The 15,585-nt window shown below is 37.4% G+C and overlaps 3 protein-coding genes across 3 annotated transcripts; 2 read left to right on the top strand and 1 right to left on the bottom strand.

Moving 5' to 3' along the window:
• The first annotated feature begins 1,113 nt into the window (after positions 1-1,113).
• On the top strand, positions 1,114-6,475 carry LOC140358442 (ethanolamine-phosphate cytidylyltransferase-like). The gene is made up of 13 exons (XM_072443282.1): positions 1,114-1,412; positions 3,447-3,535; positions 3,680-3,841; positions 3,919-3,985; positions 4,081-4,165; positions 4,239-4,280; positions 5,148-5,295; positions 5,507-5,589; positions 5,671-5,748; positions 5,820-5,885; positions 5,965-6,030; positions 6,127-6,215; positions 6,319-6,475. The coding sequence occupies exons 1-13, from the start codon at positions 1,282-1,284 to the stop codon at positions 6,434-6,436; spliced, it is 1,224 nt and encodes a 407-aa protein (XP_072299383.1). The 5' UTR covers positions 1,114-1,281; the 3' UTR covers positions 6,437-6,475.
• Positions 6,476-8,112: 1,637 nt separating this feature from the next.
• LOC140357685 (guanine nucleotide-binding protein G(o) subunit alpha-like) lies at positions 8,113-14,331 on the top strand. The gene is made up of 10 exons (XM_072442199.1): positions 8,113-8,201; positions 8,306-8,441; positions 8,507-8,598; positions 8,734-8,826; positions 10,347-10,507; positions 12,130-12,258; positions 13,403-13,529; positions 13,596-13,667; positions 13,791-13,878; positions 14,127-14,331. Exons 1-10 carry the CDS (start codon positions 8,163-8,165, stop codon positions 14,315-14,317), a joined length of 1,128 nt encoding a protein of 375 aa, XP_072298300.1. The 5' UTR covers positions 8,113-8,162; the 3' UTR covers positions 14,318-14,331.
• A 250-nt stretch (positions 14,332-14,581) lies between these two features.
• LOC140357686 (neuropeptide B-like) lies at positions 14,582-15,264 on the bottom strand. Its single transcript, XM_072442200.1, has 2 exons — positions 14,952-15,264; positions 14,582-14,853 (listed from the first exon to the last, which is right to left on the bottom strand). Exons 1-2 carry the CDS (start codon positions 15,207-15,209, stop codon positions 14,725-14,727), a joined length of 387 nt encoding a protein of 128 aa, XP_072298301.1. The 5' UTR covers positions 15,210-15,264; the 3' UTR covers positions 14,582-14,724.
• Between the last annotated feature and the right edge of the window lie 321 nt (positions 15,265-15,585).

Below are 15,585 nucleotides of genomic sequence, written 5' to 3' on the forward strand. Positions count from 1 at the left end.
GCCCCAATTCTGAGACAACAGCTTCAGCACAATTAATGTTTCCATCCTCCTCATCAGCAAGTGTTAATGCACTGCGAGCATTGACAAAAACCTGGAAGAAACCACACCATGGCAAATAAATACATAGTGTTAACAGATGGCCCAATGAGAAGGCTGTTACAGTATGTGACCATCCTCACCTGTTAGCCTGTCTATAACTTCCTGCATTCATACGAAATTAATACAATGAGGCTGTCCTGATGTGAATACTGTGATCTGAATGTCTTATTGATGTTTTCAATTAAAGTTATGTTAAAAGTGTAGGACAAACGTATCAGACAGTTCAATGAATGTCTTTGAGATATTTAGCTCTATAGCTCCCCCTGCTGCAACAAAGGCCTATTTGCAATTGGGCAATGTCTCAATTTGCCAGTTGACATTTTCCTCAAATACATGATAAATCCTACGCTCCAATCTTTGTTATGTGGGTGAAATCATGATAGGCCTAGTACTAGTTTTTTTCTGTAGGTTAGACTTTGCAGTTTTCCTTAGGATATCCACACGCCAAATGAAAACATTTACCCGCTGACCGTGACCATTTCATTTTGATGACGCTGAGTAGGGTATTAACTTATCATTATTATTATTATTATATTATTATTATTATTATTATTATTATTATTATTATTATTATTATTATTATTATTATTATTTTACAAAGCAATTTCCGATTTTTATTTCATAACATTTAGACCACCATCTGAGGATATAATAATAATACTGCATGATATCTCCCTTTTCATTAGCGCACAAATCTCAAATTACTACAGAAACTTTGGACAGGCTGCAGTGTGTCATGTGACAATTAACTTATTAAAGGCTGATATTGTGACACACTTCCACACAGACACCACCGCGTCATAATTGGGACTAAACTGGGACCAGGACCAAAGCAGGCCTATACATCATGACATCATGACTAAATGGACTCAACAGAAGAATCAAGTGTGAACGCAGAACTGGTTCCTTGAACATCTCAGCAGCATAAGGCGTGTTGTGTGATTCATGTTACTGGACTAGAGGAGATCACACATAATAACCACTGTGTACCATCGGCAGGCTTGACGCAGAGCGTCGTGCGTAATGCGTCGAGGAGGCGTTGGCGCATCTGCGCGTCCTGATGGGTGTTAAGTCGCTACGATTCTGACACACAAGCAACCGACTATCCTGTAATATTTAGAACATATCTGTCAGATTCTCTCTGTGCCTCTGAGTTGAAGAAAACAAGCTAGTTCCGTCAATATGATTAAAAACGGCCATCACCAGCATCCAACCAGCGCGGCCACGGGGAAAGACGCAGGCACGACCCCCGCAGCAGCAGCATGCAGCCCCGAGAAGAGGAGACGAAAGATCCGAGTGTGGTGTGATGGCTGGTGAGTCGCCTACAACTGATCTGACATGGTAATCAGATGATGCTACATCACTGCGAGGCTCATTGTAGGATAGTGAATGGAAAGCTCCTTCTGTCCGTGGGACAGGCCTGTGGACCATCACGTTTAAGGCTATTGGGTATCAGTGCATTCTCATAATTAACTTTTTTTCTGCAATGACTGCAACTTTTCTATTTCAGTCCATTAACACTGTTTTAGTACCAGCACATTTTTCTGACTATAATACACAGTTGTATCCAAGCAATCTTTGCAAAATAGCCAAACCCCTGAGGGAACTCATTTGGCTAAATTGGACGAGTGGACTGGTCTAACTTATTGATGATTATCATGCAACTGTTGTTGTTGTTGTTAACAACAACAACAACACCAACAACAACAACAACAACACCAACAACACCAACAATAATAATAATGGCAAACTACAATCAGATGTGTGTATTACATTTGTAGTAATTTGTTGCATAATGTGCTGTCTGCTCCATGTGGATGACTCTGCCATGCAGGGCTTTAGAAAGAGTTTGAATGTTTGTGTATGACCAGGATTATTGTGCCTTTCTTTAGTAAAATTCCTGGCCTTTAGGTGTGGTGTCCAGTCTATGGTTTGGTGGAATGTTACAGAATATTTGGGATGCCACTATATTAACCGGTGGGATGAGCATGCAAAGAGCGCCTATGTCAACAAAGCTCATGACACAACCCCTGCTGCCCACACCTGCTGTGAAGCCAATGCCATATTAGAGAACATCGGACACTAATTAGCACAATATACTTATTCAGACTTTTTGGTTAGCTTCACTTGAGTTCTAAGATCCAAGGTGTCAAAGTTCACTTCCACTATCTATCTGCTGACTATGTGAATCTATAAAACACCAAGACACAAACTCCAAGACGTTTTTTCAACTTGCCATGCACATTCAGTAAACTAAATTGTCCTCAAGCTTTGTCCCTTGAATGCTTAGGTGCACTTTGGGTGTCCGCTAACAGTTTCTACCTATTAATATTTAATTCCTGCAGCGTGACACTGTCATTATCCACCCTCTCTAAAAAATACAAGAGGAAAACAGTCACTAGAGGGTCACCAAGAAATCAAGTATGTCTTTAGAAGCAAACACCTACTACATTGATAGTGATAATGATTCAGTTTCAGATTCTAAAATATGATGTTTTGACACTCTCAGATAGCATTTTCATAAACAATATTCAAAAGGAAAATCAAGTTACTCGATCATACTAGGCAAAGTTTGAATAGATGCAATTTGCAGAGGCGGCAATTTTTTTAATAGTTGCCAACTACAATTCCCTCCAAACTATTTTGTCTTTTTCCGCATAAAAATCACTCACCCTGTAGTTTAGATCTGTACAAACATGTTCTAAAATACATGTATACATTTTTCAGTTTATAGGTCTATTTAGGACAATTGAGATTCAATCATGTCAAATTGTCACTGATATAGTTGTGTTTTCAGTGAGTTTTGTGAGTTCAGACTTAAATGGCAACTGATTGAAAGTTTGTCTTGTTTATGTCAGTGAAATCAATACTGAAAGCCATATTATTTTGTTTTTGTAAAGGAAAAAATGGAATTGAATCGAAAATCAAGATCAATCAACATGAAGGAAAGAAGTGATTATTATTATTATTATTTATTTTTGCCATTTTTGCCATGTCTGTTTCAGTCTTTTGTCGCATTTAAAATGTGAACTTTGAATGAAAGTCTCAAATCTAATCCATCGCCAGCCCTAGTGACAAAACGACTTCCGCTCCACTGTGGCACCGGGTATTCCGGTTATTATTTGGTATTTTGACTATATCTTTAGTTGAGCTGTTTTATTTACTTTATACTATTGCTCTTACGTTTAGATTTCAAGCATTTTATTTGTATTGTCTGACACATTTATTCAAGTTACAAACTAACTTGGTGTTCATCGTATTTGGGTCTATAGAAATCTTTGTTGTGGCAGAAGCAGAAAAAACCTTTTAAGGTCCATAACAATTTAATGTAATCATTTTTTTTTCAGCTACGATATGGTCCACTATGGCCACTCCAACCAGCTGCGACAAGCCAAAGCTATGGGAGATTACCTCATTGTTGGAGTGCACACTGACAGTACGATGTTTCATTTTCTTCATTTATGCTACTATATTAATACAAATATCTATACCGGTAGTTGTCTTGTGAGTATCACTGTAGCACTCTTTTATGAGATGATTCTGCGGGAAACTGTACACAACACCTTTTATTGTCCTGTAGGTGAGATTGCAAAGCACAAAGGCCCACCGGTGTTCACTCAGGAAGAACGCTACAAGATGGTGCGGGCGATAAAATGGGTGGACGAGGTGGTCGAGGGCGCGCCTTATGTCACAACGTTGGAGACGCTTGACAAATTCACCTGCGACTTCTGTGTACATGGAGGTATCTCACACTTTACTTTTTAACTTCACTGAATGCGCAAAATATCAATGTTTACTGTAAAAAGTTATATATTTTAGATGATATTACACTAACTGTAGATGGAAAAGACACGTATGAAGAGGTGAAGAAGTCTGGCCGGTACAGGTGAGGCCTATTTTCTCATGCCCATATCATTATTAAAGAAAAGAAAGTTGGGGTCAGTTATTGTTTTGTTTGTTTGTTTGTTTGTTTGTTTACAGGGAATGTAAGCGAACACAGGGAGTTTCCACCACAGATTTGGTGGGCAGAATGCTGCTTATGACCAAAGCACATCACAGCAACATAGTGGGTGCACCTCTGGTTATCGCTTGTCCACTTAGATTCTCTCAAATGCCTTATTTTGTTTTTTCTTGTCTTGGATAGCTCAAATTATCAACAGCACACAGACAATTTTGGGAAAGTAAGTATATATTTTAGTTTCTATACATTGATTTATGCAACAAAAATTAGGGGTCTACCAAAATATCAAAATATTGTAATTTGTAATTCTGTTTTTGGGGACTCTGTATTGATATTGTGGGACGCTGTATTTATGTACCTGAATATTTTGCGGGGAAGCCTATATTTCACAAAACTACGTAGTGGCAGCACTACAATACTGTTCTTACTTAGAGAAAAGGAACTTATTTAGATGTATTTATTTTCACTTAGTAAAATAATAATAATAAATAATAGAATATGATAGATGGTTACCAAAAACTTGTGTGTTCATCATAATAAGTGTTTTGTTTGTGGAGGTGGTGGTTTCATAAACATATATTAGTTTCTTTAGAAACAGTGATAGTAGAATAATGTGTAGAAGATTGTGGAATGAGTAATCATAAAGCTATAAAATGATCCATTTGGCAAATATTATGTTGAATTCATGATTCAATATAATATGCACCACATGGATCGTTTTATAGCTTTGTGATTCCCAGTCCAACCAACAATGTGTCAGAGGAGTCACTGAAGTAGTCAAAGCCATGTTGGCCAGATGTCAACCAATGAAAAACAAAGAGCTTTACTGTGGGCCACTTGATAATCATGCTGCATTGCCTCCTCTTCAAACTGAAGGCCACTGTTCCTCTGTTAGAAAGTAACTGCTCACTCTATAGAGTAAAAAACAAATGATAAATCCATACTGTATATATTGTTCCAAATTGGCTAAACACTTTTTACTCAAGGTTCTTCTCATTCAACGTTTTACAATGTTTTGTGTTTGCCTTCTTTTAAGTCAACACATCATTTAATTATTTAGTATTTAATATCTAACCCTTTTATTCAGGGTTCCCATGCCCATAAGGGCCACAGTCCTTGGACGGGGGTGTCACAGTTCCTCCAAACCTCTCAGAAGATCATCCAGTTTGCATCAGGACAAGAGCCACAGCCTGGAGACACTATAATCTATGTAGCTGGAGCCTTTGACCTTTTCCGTATCCTTTTATCACTAAGCAGTACTAACCTTTGTGACCTCTTACTTTAAAAAACAAAAGTTTGTCTTAGCAGGGCACAGGTGCTATTGTACTGTATTGACATGAAAATACCAAATGAAGAGAAAGGACACAGTACAGTACCAGTATTTGAAAATATGTATACAGTATATATATATATATATATATATATCCTTATCTCGTATTATACCAGACATCGGGCATGTTGACTTTCTGGAAGCAGTGCATAAGCTCTCAGACAAGCCATACATTATAGTGGGATTGCACTTTGATCAAGTAAGAGTCCATCTTCTATTTGTTCATATACAAATACTGTGACACTGTAGCAGCATTTTGACTTGTCGCTGTAATTTTTAGGAGGTTAATCGGTACAAAGGCAAAAATTATCCCATCATGAATATCCACGAGAGAACGCTGAGCGTCCTGGCATGTCGAGTAAGTGATTTTCTGAAACAAAATAATACAATTGACAACTTTGACTATATACACAATTGTACATCTTACAGTATGTATCAGAAGTTGTGATTGGTGCCCCATTTGCTGTCACAAAGGACTTACTTGAACATTTTAAGGTAAATAGCTTACATTCGTATTTTCATATGAACAATTTTACTTTAAAGGAGAACACTGAATCATGTATTACTTTTACAGGTTGATCTAGTTTGTCACGGAAAAACGCAAATATATCCTGCCAAGGATGGCTCTGATCCTTATGCTGTAAGACTCATGTTGTCCATTCATTTTGCAAAAAAAAAGAAATAATAATAATAAATTGTGAGTAATGGTTTGTATTGTGTCCATTGTATTATCCAGGAGCCTAGAAGAATAGGAATCCTACGAACAGTCGACAGTGGGAACAACCTCACTACAGATGCAATTGTACAGAGAATAATCAAAAATAGGTCAAATAAATTCATATTAAGAGGTGTATCTTATCCACTTGACAATTACCCTGTTTGTGATGTGGAAAAGGAAGGAATTTATAAATGTATTTGTATTCTTCAGGTTGCTGTTTGAGGCTAGAAACCAGAAGAAAGAAGCCAAAGAGATTGCAGTCATTCAGGCCATGAAACGACAAGAGGAAAAGAGTAAAAGCAGAGCCCAGACTGTCAAGTCAAAATAAGTGTCAGCCCATCTCTTACAAACGCTTCTATTTGAACTCACACCGATCAAATGTGTGTTATGAGACACTACTGATAGCAGTCTTTACCTTTTATACCAGTGCTGTGCAGTCTATTATCGCACCGGCAGATACACAACATCTCTGCTGGAAGTGGAAGTGAAGTGAGTCTTTTACTATATATATATATGCAAGGCCATGTCTCTCCTGTAGCAGTATTACAGATGCACACATGCACTTGAATAAATCAGACAGGCCACAAATGCTATTGGATTACAGCTATATTATATATATATATATATATATATATATATATATATATATATATATATATATATATATATATATACTTATGTAAGTTATTTTTTCCGCTCTGTTTAAGTTCACTTACTGTTAAGACGCAGGTGGTAAGCTGGAGCTGGAGGCATTACAATTTATACAGGACTTTTGTTGCCTTTTCAACACTGTCATTTTACTGTGTATACTGTACTTATATGTATTTATGTAATATAAAACAACTAAAATGAATGGGAATGCTTGAACCACTGGGGTTTTGCAAGGTTGGACATAGGCTACAACTCTGTGTGTTGGATATGCAAAAGAAAGTGAGAATCTAATTTATAAACATTTATGAAACCTTGTGTGTATATATTTGCTACTGACAGTCCAAGCACTAACTCAGACTATTGTTCTGGTTTATCTGTCCAATCAGAGGAGGTTCAACAAAAACACACTATTCACTCATATTATTGGAGTGTATTCTAATCCTATATAATAGATTTATCACGAGCAGCACAGATCATTATTATTATTATTATGTGGTTAGCTTTTAATTTGTATTGCATACCTTATATTATATTATATCATATTATTATCCAAATATTTTGAACTGTACAAATTTCCTTCACATGAATATGTATCATATGAAACTGGATTCGAAGTATATTTTTTGTAGATTATATTTTTCTCACATTTTCTTTGGAGGAATGGAAAGTATGTTTTAAAGATTAATTAAAGCCCCACAGCATAAGATTTCTGCCAAAAACTAAACAGAAATAAAATGATTTATTTTATTGTGGGTATTTTTATTGCAACATTTTGAAACATGGATCCAAACTGTCATTAGGCTTGCCACTCCACAGACCATACTCGTAAGTGTCATGTAATGTGTGTTACAGGAGAATGCCATCCATAAATAATACCAAAGAAAGAAATGCATAACATATTAAACATTACAGTATCAGGAATAATTTGATTGATTTTTAATTTACAATGATCTCAAGAAAAGTAAAAGCAACCATTTTCATTACCGTATTTTCCGGACTATAAGTCGCATTGGAGTATAAATCGCACTAGCCAAAGAATGCATAATAGAGAAGAAAAAAAAACATACATAAGTTGTATTGGAGTATGAAATGCAGTTGCAAGTGTGAAAAAAACAAATAATTAAAAGTCGCTCCGGATTATAAGTATAAGTCGCACCCTAAAACTATGAAAAAAGGTGCAACTTATAGTCCGGAAAATACGGTATGTTCTTTTCTTGTTTTGGACGATCTTAGAATAGCCCAAAGTAAAACTGGATACATATGATTCATAAAATACATTTGGAGCATCATGACGTCACTGTCGCTCAGCAGCTGCAAATGCCTCTAATTAACGATGACCACGCCCCTTCTCCTCATCTCCAGGAACGACGTGGTCAACAGCGTGCTCAGCCTCAAAACTGACCATGCATTGTTGTTTTAATTTACTTCCAGCCGCACTGCAGGTACATGCTTTCAAATGACACCAACCCGATTCTTTGCAGTGTGGACGAATATGACGGTTTTTATTGGAAGTATATATAATCATGTGTCACTTACTGTTGTGTAGATGTGCATGGGAATGTGCCTCAAACAGCACGTCACTGATGAGAGGAAAAAGGCGAAATTGAAAAGCTCACAAATAGAGCTCGAACTCTCCAAACAAGCGAAAATCGAAGCAAATGTCGTGAAAATTCTTCTTCTTGGTACTACGGAAATGTTATTATGTCTAATGATTTCCGAGTTTGACCTATGGCTGTTGATCTCTTAGGAACGGCTGAGAGTGGCAAGAGCACGTTGATCAAACAAATAAAGCTTATACATAGTCATGGTTTTTCTGAACAGGAACTCCTCAGCTTTAAGGTAAATGCATTTGTGAATATTTACAGCACATTGAGCAAATATAAAAAAAAATTACACTTTTTTGAATTTGTGAATATTTACAACACATTGAGCACCAAAATGAATCACAAACACTTTCTTCTTCTTCCTTTACAGCCTGCAGTATTTGACAACCTCCTCACCTCAATGAAGTGTGTCCTGCGGGGCATGGGGATGCTGAGGATTAATCTAGCCCATAAAAGACACGAGGTGAAACTGAATATTCTGTAGTAGATTCAGTCATGTTGCTATTCCTTATTGACACACTAGATGGCAGTATACGCACTGTTTGCAGCGTGGTGACACATGGAATGTCGTTTATCAGAAGTAAAAAGTTCATTTAATTTACCCAGTTAAAACTACAGATTTTTGTTTGTTGCCGGACCATTATTATCACTCTTTGTACTTAGTTTTCACTATATTTCTGATCTCACTATATATATTTTGTATTTAAGACAATTTTATTCTTTCCCCCTATATTATTTTTTTTAAACACTGCACCAAAACTTGCATAACACAAACTAACCTATATAAAGAAATGGAGAAGAAAAGAAAAAAAAAGTTCATATATCCACATAATTTGTGTGTGTGTGTGTGTGTGTGTGTGTGTGTGTGTGTGTGTGTGTGTGTGTGTGTGTGTGTGTGTGTGTGTGTGTGTGTGTGTGTGTGTGTGTGTGTGTGTGTGTGTGTGTGTGTGTGTGTGTGTGTGTGTGTGTGTGTGTGTGTGTGTGTGTGTGTGTGTGTGTGTGTGTGTGTGTGTGTGTGTGTGTGTGTGTGTGTGTGTGTGTGTGTGTGTGTGTGTGTGTGTGTGTGTGTGTGTGTGTGTGTGTGTGTGTGTGTGTGTGTGTGTGTGTGTGTGTGTGTGTGTGTGTGTGTGTGTGTGTGTATACACATACATACACACACACACATGGAGCTGAGGTAATATGTGGATATAAATTATGTGGATATATGAACGTTTTGTTTTTTTTTCTTCTCTATTTCTTTATATAGGTTAGTATGTATATATATATACATACGTACGTACGTGTGTGTGTGTGTATATATGTATATATATATATATATATATATGCGCGCGCGCGCCAATGCCAGTTTTATTCTTGCATATATTTTTGCATGCATCATAACTGAATCAGACAAAGTTTTATTGCCATTGCCAATGAACAGAATTAACAAACATAGGAACTGGCTTTGGTGATTCGGTGCAACTTAAAACAATGAACAAATAGAATAAAAATAGGCTTACTATGTGCACAATTACAAACTATTATTAGTATTCATTGTTTTCTGTTGCACCTACTGCCGGAGCAAGTCCCTTGTCTGTGACTTTTATTCACTTTCAATGGCAATAAAACCTTTCTGATTATGAGTTGGACATCTACCGTATTTTCCCGACTACAAGTCACACCTTTTTTCATAGTTTTGACCGGTTATACTTATACAGAGCGACTTATATTTGATATCATTTACTATTTTCACACTTGCAACCGCATTTCATACTCCAGTGCAACTTATATATGTTTTTTTCTTCTCTCTTATTCCTTTTTTTCGCTGGTGCGACTTATAGTCCAGAAAATACAATGTATAAATAAAGCCACACCATCCAAAATAATTGCAATAGTTAAAATTGTGTTTCATCTTTGCTCATATTATCATAGCCATTAATCTTATTGCTCATATACTAAAATATCCCGTTGTACTTGACTTGAGTTCTCGTTGCACTCTCTCAGGCGCATGCTCGGTCGATCCTGTCGTGCAGCCAGTGTTTGGGCGAGGACCAGCAGCTGCTCCCCTTTGTGGCCCATGCCTTCTATGCCCTTTGGTCTGACCATGGAGTCCGGTCTGCTGCAGCCAGAGGTTACGAGTTTGAGCTGAACGACTCTGCTCTCTAGTGAGTAGTGTGTGACCTGCGCCGCATGTTGCACACAAGCCATTTACAACTCTGTGCAAATGTCAAGGGAAATTACCTTGTGAGAAGAGGCTCTCGTTTAGTCAGCAGCGCAACGGTAAAAGCCCAGCACCTGGAATAGTGTCAGGAAATTACGCCTGTGACAACATGCTGGAAAGTGAGGACTAAACTGGGACTAAATATAAAATTGATTTCAAAACTACAGGGGTGGTTGTTTAGAAGCGATCAAAAGAGACGTGACACATGCAGAGATTGCAGCCCGCTTTTAAATTTGAGTACACGGATGACACCAGAGTTTATCTTCACTTTTCAAAAACAAACACAAATTTACACAACATAACAAAACCAAAATAAAAAGCATTCAAAGAATCAAAATCCCGGCACATTTGGATCAAAATAAGAGTTCCGCCTGCTTCAAAGTTTGTCAGTTTTTTTCAGTTCCAAATATATCCAAAGTGATTTTCAAAGCAAAATTATCTTATTTATTTGTAATGTAATTGGGAGTGGTTATCTTGGTTATTAATGCATTTATATAATTTAAATAGTATTCCCCTTGAAATATTAGATTTATACGCTTAAATAAATAAATCGGAGCGTTATAATGCTTTATTTTTTTGTTATAATAACTATCTGTAAATGCCAATGGATTATTTCAACATATTAAAGCTTTTCATGCGATTATCTTTACAATCTGGTGAAAAACTTTACCTTTTGCAATCCAGACCTTAAATCGGTGCCGTTTGGTGTAAAGCCTTGATCAGGTTAGGATTTTAACATCTTTGTTTAGTCGATATGTTTGAGTAGCTCCTTCATGTTCTAAGCACAGATTGTTAACGTCCTCAGGATGACTCAACCGTTTGTCTGTCAGTAAGGCTTGAACAGGAACCTCTGGCACAACATTACACTCTTTTTTCCATCGAGCTTCATACTTTTGCTCACTGCAGAAATGTACAACTTAATATTACAAATGCAAGTGTCTTTTAAAATTTGAATATGGTTGCTTCCTTGCCCTCTTTAAGGTGGCATAACAACACTCTTACTACAGCAATAATGACGTGTATAGTTAGTTTAGTCTGTCAGGAGCCATGTACAAAATACTGCTGGTACTTTCCATCTGCAGTCAAGTGAATACGACATTAATAATAAAAAGTACATATTTCCTTACAATTACTACGCATTATCGCTCTATTTTAGTTGCTTTTGTTTCTTTTACATTTAACACTATGAGGACCAGTGTTCACTCCACATTATTTTATGTATTGTATTTCATCATGACTAAAGGCCATAATGGTAGTTCCCTCAAATGTGGGTTTCACTGTCATTGCACAGTGAGGTTGAGATGGAGCTATCATATAAAACTCTTTCCTTCATCCCACACCGCTGGGCACGTCAATTTCTCCCTCACGAAATATTGGATTAGTCATGAATCTTACAACTTCCAGAGAACCGAAAACCTTTTAAAAGGTGTTAAATGATTTTCTTATAAGAGCTTTACCATTCGCAGGTTTTTAAGAAATCTTCCTCAAAGTCATACCAGAGATCTTTATAATAATCTACTTTTGCTCATTGTGTTATTTTATTTTATTTTGTTCTTTTTCCTGCAGTTTCTTTGAGAATTTGAGTCGAATCTTCTCTCCCAACTACATTCCCTCTGAGGCGGATGTTTTAAGAGTGAGAGTGCGGACCTGTGGGATCATAGAAACACAAATTCAAGTTAATGATTTTGTTTTTCGGTAAGCGCTTTGCTTTCATCATTACAGTGTACATAATAATGCTGGTATACATTTTCATCACACAGATTGACCAACTTTTACAGCTTTATCATAGGCCTCAGTTATGGCTGAGGATAAATTAATGTAATAAAAGTACATCTTTATTTTCACTCTGTGTGCAAATAATGTACGGTATGTTTCAAACCACTGACACAAAAAGACATTTAAGGTTTTTATTCAGACGACATGAATATTTTTCAAGTGAAGTTTACCTGGAACCCTTGAGTCCGGAGAAGCTGCGTCACAGACTGTAAAGGTTTTTCTCTGAGTTGCGGGAATCTGCCATCGCTCCTGCTCATGAAATATGAATGAACTTGCCCATTTCATGAATATCAAAATGTCACTTCCAGTTAATTTTTTCCCTTACTGTACTCTTCTTCGAGTCGGCCAGTTCCCGGTTTCCCAGGAGATGCTGCAGGTGAATGGGAAACCGGCTTAAATTTGCAGGTATACATTTGAAAAGTCTGTAGTTTACTTTCATAACTGGAAGGATATTGCACACATTTTCTGGACATTGGCACAACTTTAGAACAATGCTTTTTTTTATTATATATACAAATGAATTATAAACAAAAGTTGGGTAAATCCACTATTTTACAAGAATGGAAAGTTTTGTGTATGTAGGTGCTACTGTAAGGGAGCTTTATAAAAAATACATTTTGAGAACTCCCTTTATAATTAATATAATGGATGCAAGTGTCTTGCCTTAAATTGATTTATCATTTGTCTATGTTGACAAAGCAACAAATCTTGGCATCCCATCCTGAGAACACACAGCACAGATGTGCTGCAGGTGACAATTTTAGTTTGACATCAGAGAAAAGCTGTCAAATGCTACACTTAACGCTAAGTCATCAAGCTTGTTAGAGCCAACTCTTGACTGGGGATAAAAGCCTTAATGCCTCTGACATGACCACTGTAATCTTCTGGCCCCAATGGGAACTTGTTACCTGTGTCGCCAAGACCTGGAGTTTGTGAGTGATACAGCCCATACGCACTGTTTCTTTTACTCTTTTTACTTTGACCTTTTCCTCTTTATTGATGTACACCGGAGAGTAATCAGAGTTTATACAAATTGGTGATAAACTATTGTTTATGTTGACAGATTTTATGATGTTGGTGGACAGCGCAGTGAGCGGAGAAAGTGGCTAAACTGTTTCGACTCCATTAATGCCATTTTGTTTGTTGTGGCTCTAAGCAGTTATGATGGCACTCTGACAAAAGAGCCAATGGTATGTTACTGAAGAATCACTAACTTTATTTGAGTTATTTGAATAACTGATCCCCATTTCTAATAGAATAAGTTACAGGCAAGTCTTGAACTTTTCATATCCATCTGCAACAATGGGCTTTTTAACAATGCCTCTCTGGTGAGTAATCTGTTCTTGAATATGCTCATCTCTAGAAATGTCTAAAAAAAAAGATCGATCAATTCAATACAATCCCTGCTGTACTGTCAAATTGTGTGACAATTGTGTTTTTTAAATTTTTAGATTTTGTTTATGAACAAAACTGATCTTTTCCAAGAGAAGATTCTAAACTCTGGAAGACACCTAAAATCGTACCTTACTTCATATACAGGTGAGTGTGAATAACATAACTCCCCTGACAATCCAGAGAAAACTGGTTGTTGTTTAAGGGATTGCTGTGTTTGACTGTTTACTGAGTCTTCTTCTGCCCCGTAGGTAATCACTATTCTTTAGACTCATGTGCTGCATGCATTGCACTGCCCTGAGGGATACTGTATTTCTCAAGTGACAGAAAGAATGAACCGGCCTCAAGTTTCACTCTAAATATTTTATTGCCTGATTTGCACTTTTGTTCATCAGGATTAGATTGTGATGTGGACGCTGCTGCAAACTACATCACAGCCCTGTTTTCATCATGTAACACAAATACTGACAAACCGGTGTATCACCACTTCACAACTGCGACAGACAGTGACACTATGCGTGTGGTCTTCCAGATGCTCTCCCAACAGATTTTAATGGAAAACATTGCAGCTGTCCAGTTGCAGTAGAAGTCATTCAGCTTTTTGTTTGTTTTATATTCTGCCTACTAAGACATTTTTAAGATGTGATTTTAGTTCTTTAATAAAATTTATTTATATATTAATAAAATAAAAGCCTAACTTATGTTTGAAAAGACTTAGGCCTTTCTCGACAAATTACACAAATTTTCCTTTGTTTGGAACAAAAAGCATAGGCCTAATATAACATGGTTACAATTTCAAAATAAGTCCTATACATTTAGCCTAAAGCCATTTAATGAAAACTCATTTAAATTGGTACAACAATAATGTAACATTTAATAACAAAATCAAAAATAACCTCCGTGCAACAACAATAGGTTATAAACCCTGGAGTTGTGGTCTTTTCATGCGTGGCGCAGGAAGGCACCCTTGGGTGCGCCGTGGGCGCGCGCCGCTCAATCTGCCGCACAGTCCGCGGAGTCCAAGGAGAGGAAGACTTCAGCAGAGCACTTAAACGAGCCTTTCAGTTCATGGAAGAGTTCACAACTCCGAAGTATTGGTCTTATTTCTTTGATGCAAACGGGCTGTGTGAAACAGAAAGATTTTAAATACGCGCGCTCTGTGATGATGTACAAATAAGACTTTTGCATGTTTAGCTTTAAAAGTACAGACATTGACTGACCATGGTGTTGAAGAACAAACTGCGTGGCGTGAGTTCTGAGAGCAAGTTTGCCGCTGACTCTGCGCTGTTTGTCGGTTGCGTCTCGCCTCTCTTTGCGTATGGAGACCTCCGGATCCCGGACAACAAACCAGATGCTCTTCCCACTGAATAGTAGCTCGGTCCTCCAGACATCTGTTTGTACCAGCCCTCTGTGGGACTGCACGCCAACAGCACAAAAAACACTGGGATGCTGCAGATGAGTTTGATGGACATCTCCATGCCGACTGCTGAGATGGTGCGCTCTCCAAACGCACCCGCGCCGCCGCCGCACTTATAGGTGCGCCTCGTCACAGATTCGTCAGCGGGACTTGGTCGGGAGGAATGGCTTTTCGCGTGGGTCCCATGTTTATTTCAGTAGACATGGGTGCGACGTAAATGTCATAACAAAATCTATGTATTAATTTGAAGTTCAGTCTACACAGCCTGTTGTGCACAACATGTATGCTCTAAAATAAGTGGGCAAATTTCAAATAAGTCTCACTAAAATGATTTTGTAGCCCAACCTTTTTATTTCTGGGGAAAGAGATGAAGCTAGATTATCTGTTTTAGACCTTCAAGAGATGTCTTTCCTTCTCACCACAGATGTTTCACCACT

Source organism: Eucyclogobius newberryi, unplaced genomic scaffold (assembly GCF_026437365.1).
Source record: "Eucyclogobius newberryi isolate DKJ021-1_F unplaced genomic scaffold, fEucNew1.0.hap1 SCAF_13, whole genome shotgun sequence".
Lineage (NCBI taxonomy): Eukaryota > Metazoa > Chordata > Actinopteri > Gobiiformes > Gobiidae > Eucyclogobius > Eucyclogobius newberryi.

What these genes read in the sequence shown, in the direction of transcription:
- LOC140357685 (XM_072442199.1), top strand. Translation starts at nt 8,163, where the DNA reads ATGCATTGTTGTTTTAATTTACTTCCAGCCGCACTGCAG. An exon ending in AGGAACTCCTCAGCTTTAAG is followed by an intron (nt 8,599 to 8,733) that starts GTAAATGCATTT and finishes CTTCCTTTACAG; the next exon opens with CCTGCAGTATTTGACAACCT. An exon ending in TAGCCCATAAAAGACACGAG is followed by an intron (nt 8,827 to 10,346) that starts GTGAAACTGAAT and finishes GCACTCTCTCAG; the next exon opens with GCGCATGCTCGGTCGATCCT.
- LOC140358442 (XM_072443282.1), top strand. Translation starts at nt 1,282, where the DNA reads ATGATTAAAAACGGCCATCACCAGCATCCAACCAGCGCGGCCACGGGG. An exon ending in CGACTTCTGTGTACATGGAG is followed by an intron (nt 3,842 to 3,918) that starts GTATCTCACACT and finishes TATATATTTTAG; the next exon opens with ATGATATTACACTAACTGTA. An exon ending in TGGAGCCTTTGACCTTTTCC is followed by an intron (nt 5,296 to 5,506) that starts GTATCCTTTTAT and finishes GTATTATACCAG; the next exon opens with ACATCGGGCATGTTGACTTT.
- LOC140357686 (XM_072442200.1), bottom strand. Translation starts at nt 15,209, where the DNA reads ATGGAGATGTCCATCAAACTCATCTGCAGCATCCCAGTGTTTTTTGTG. An exon ending in GTTTGTTCTTCAACACCATG is followed by an intron (nt 14,854 to 14,951) that starts GTCAGTCAATGT and finishes TGTTTCACACAG; the next exon opens with CCCGTTTGCATCAAAGAAAT.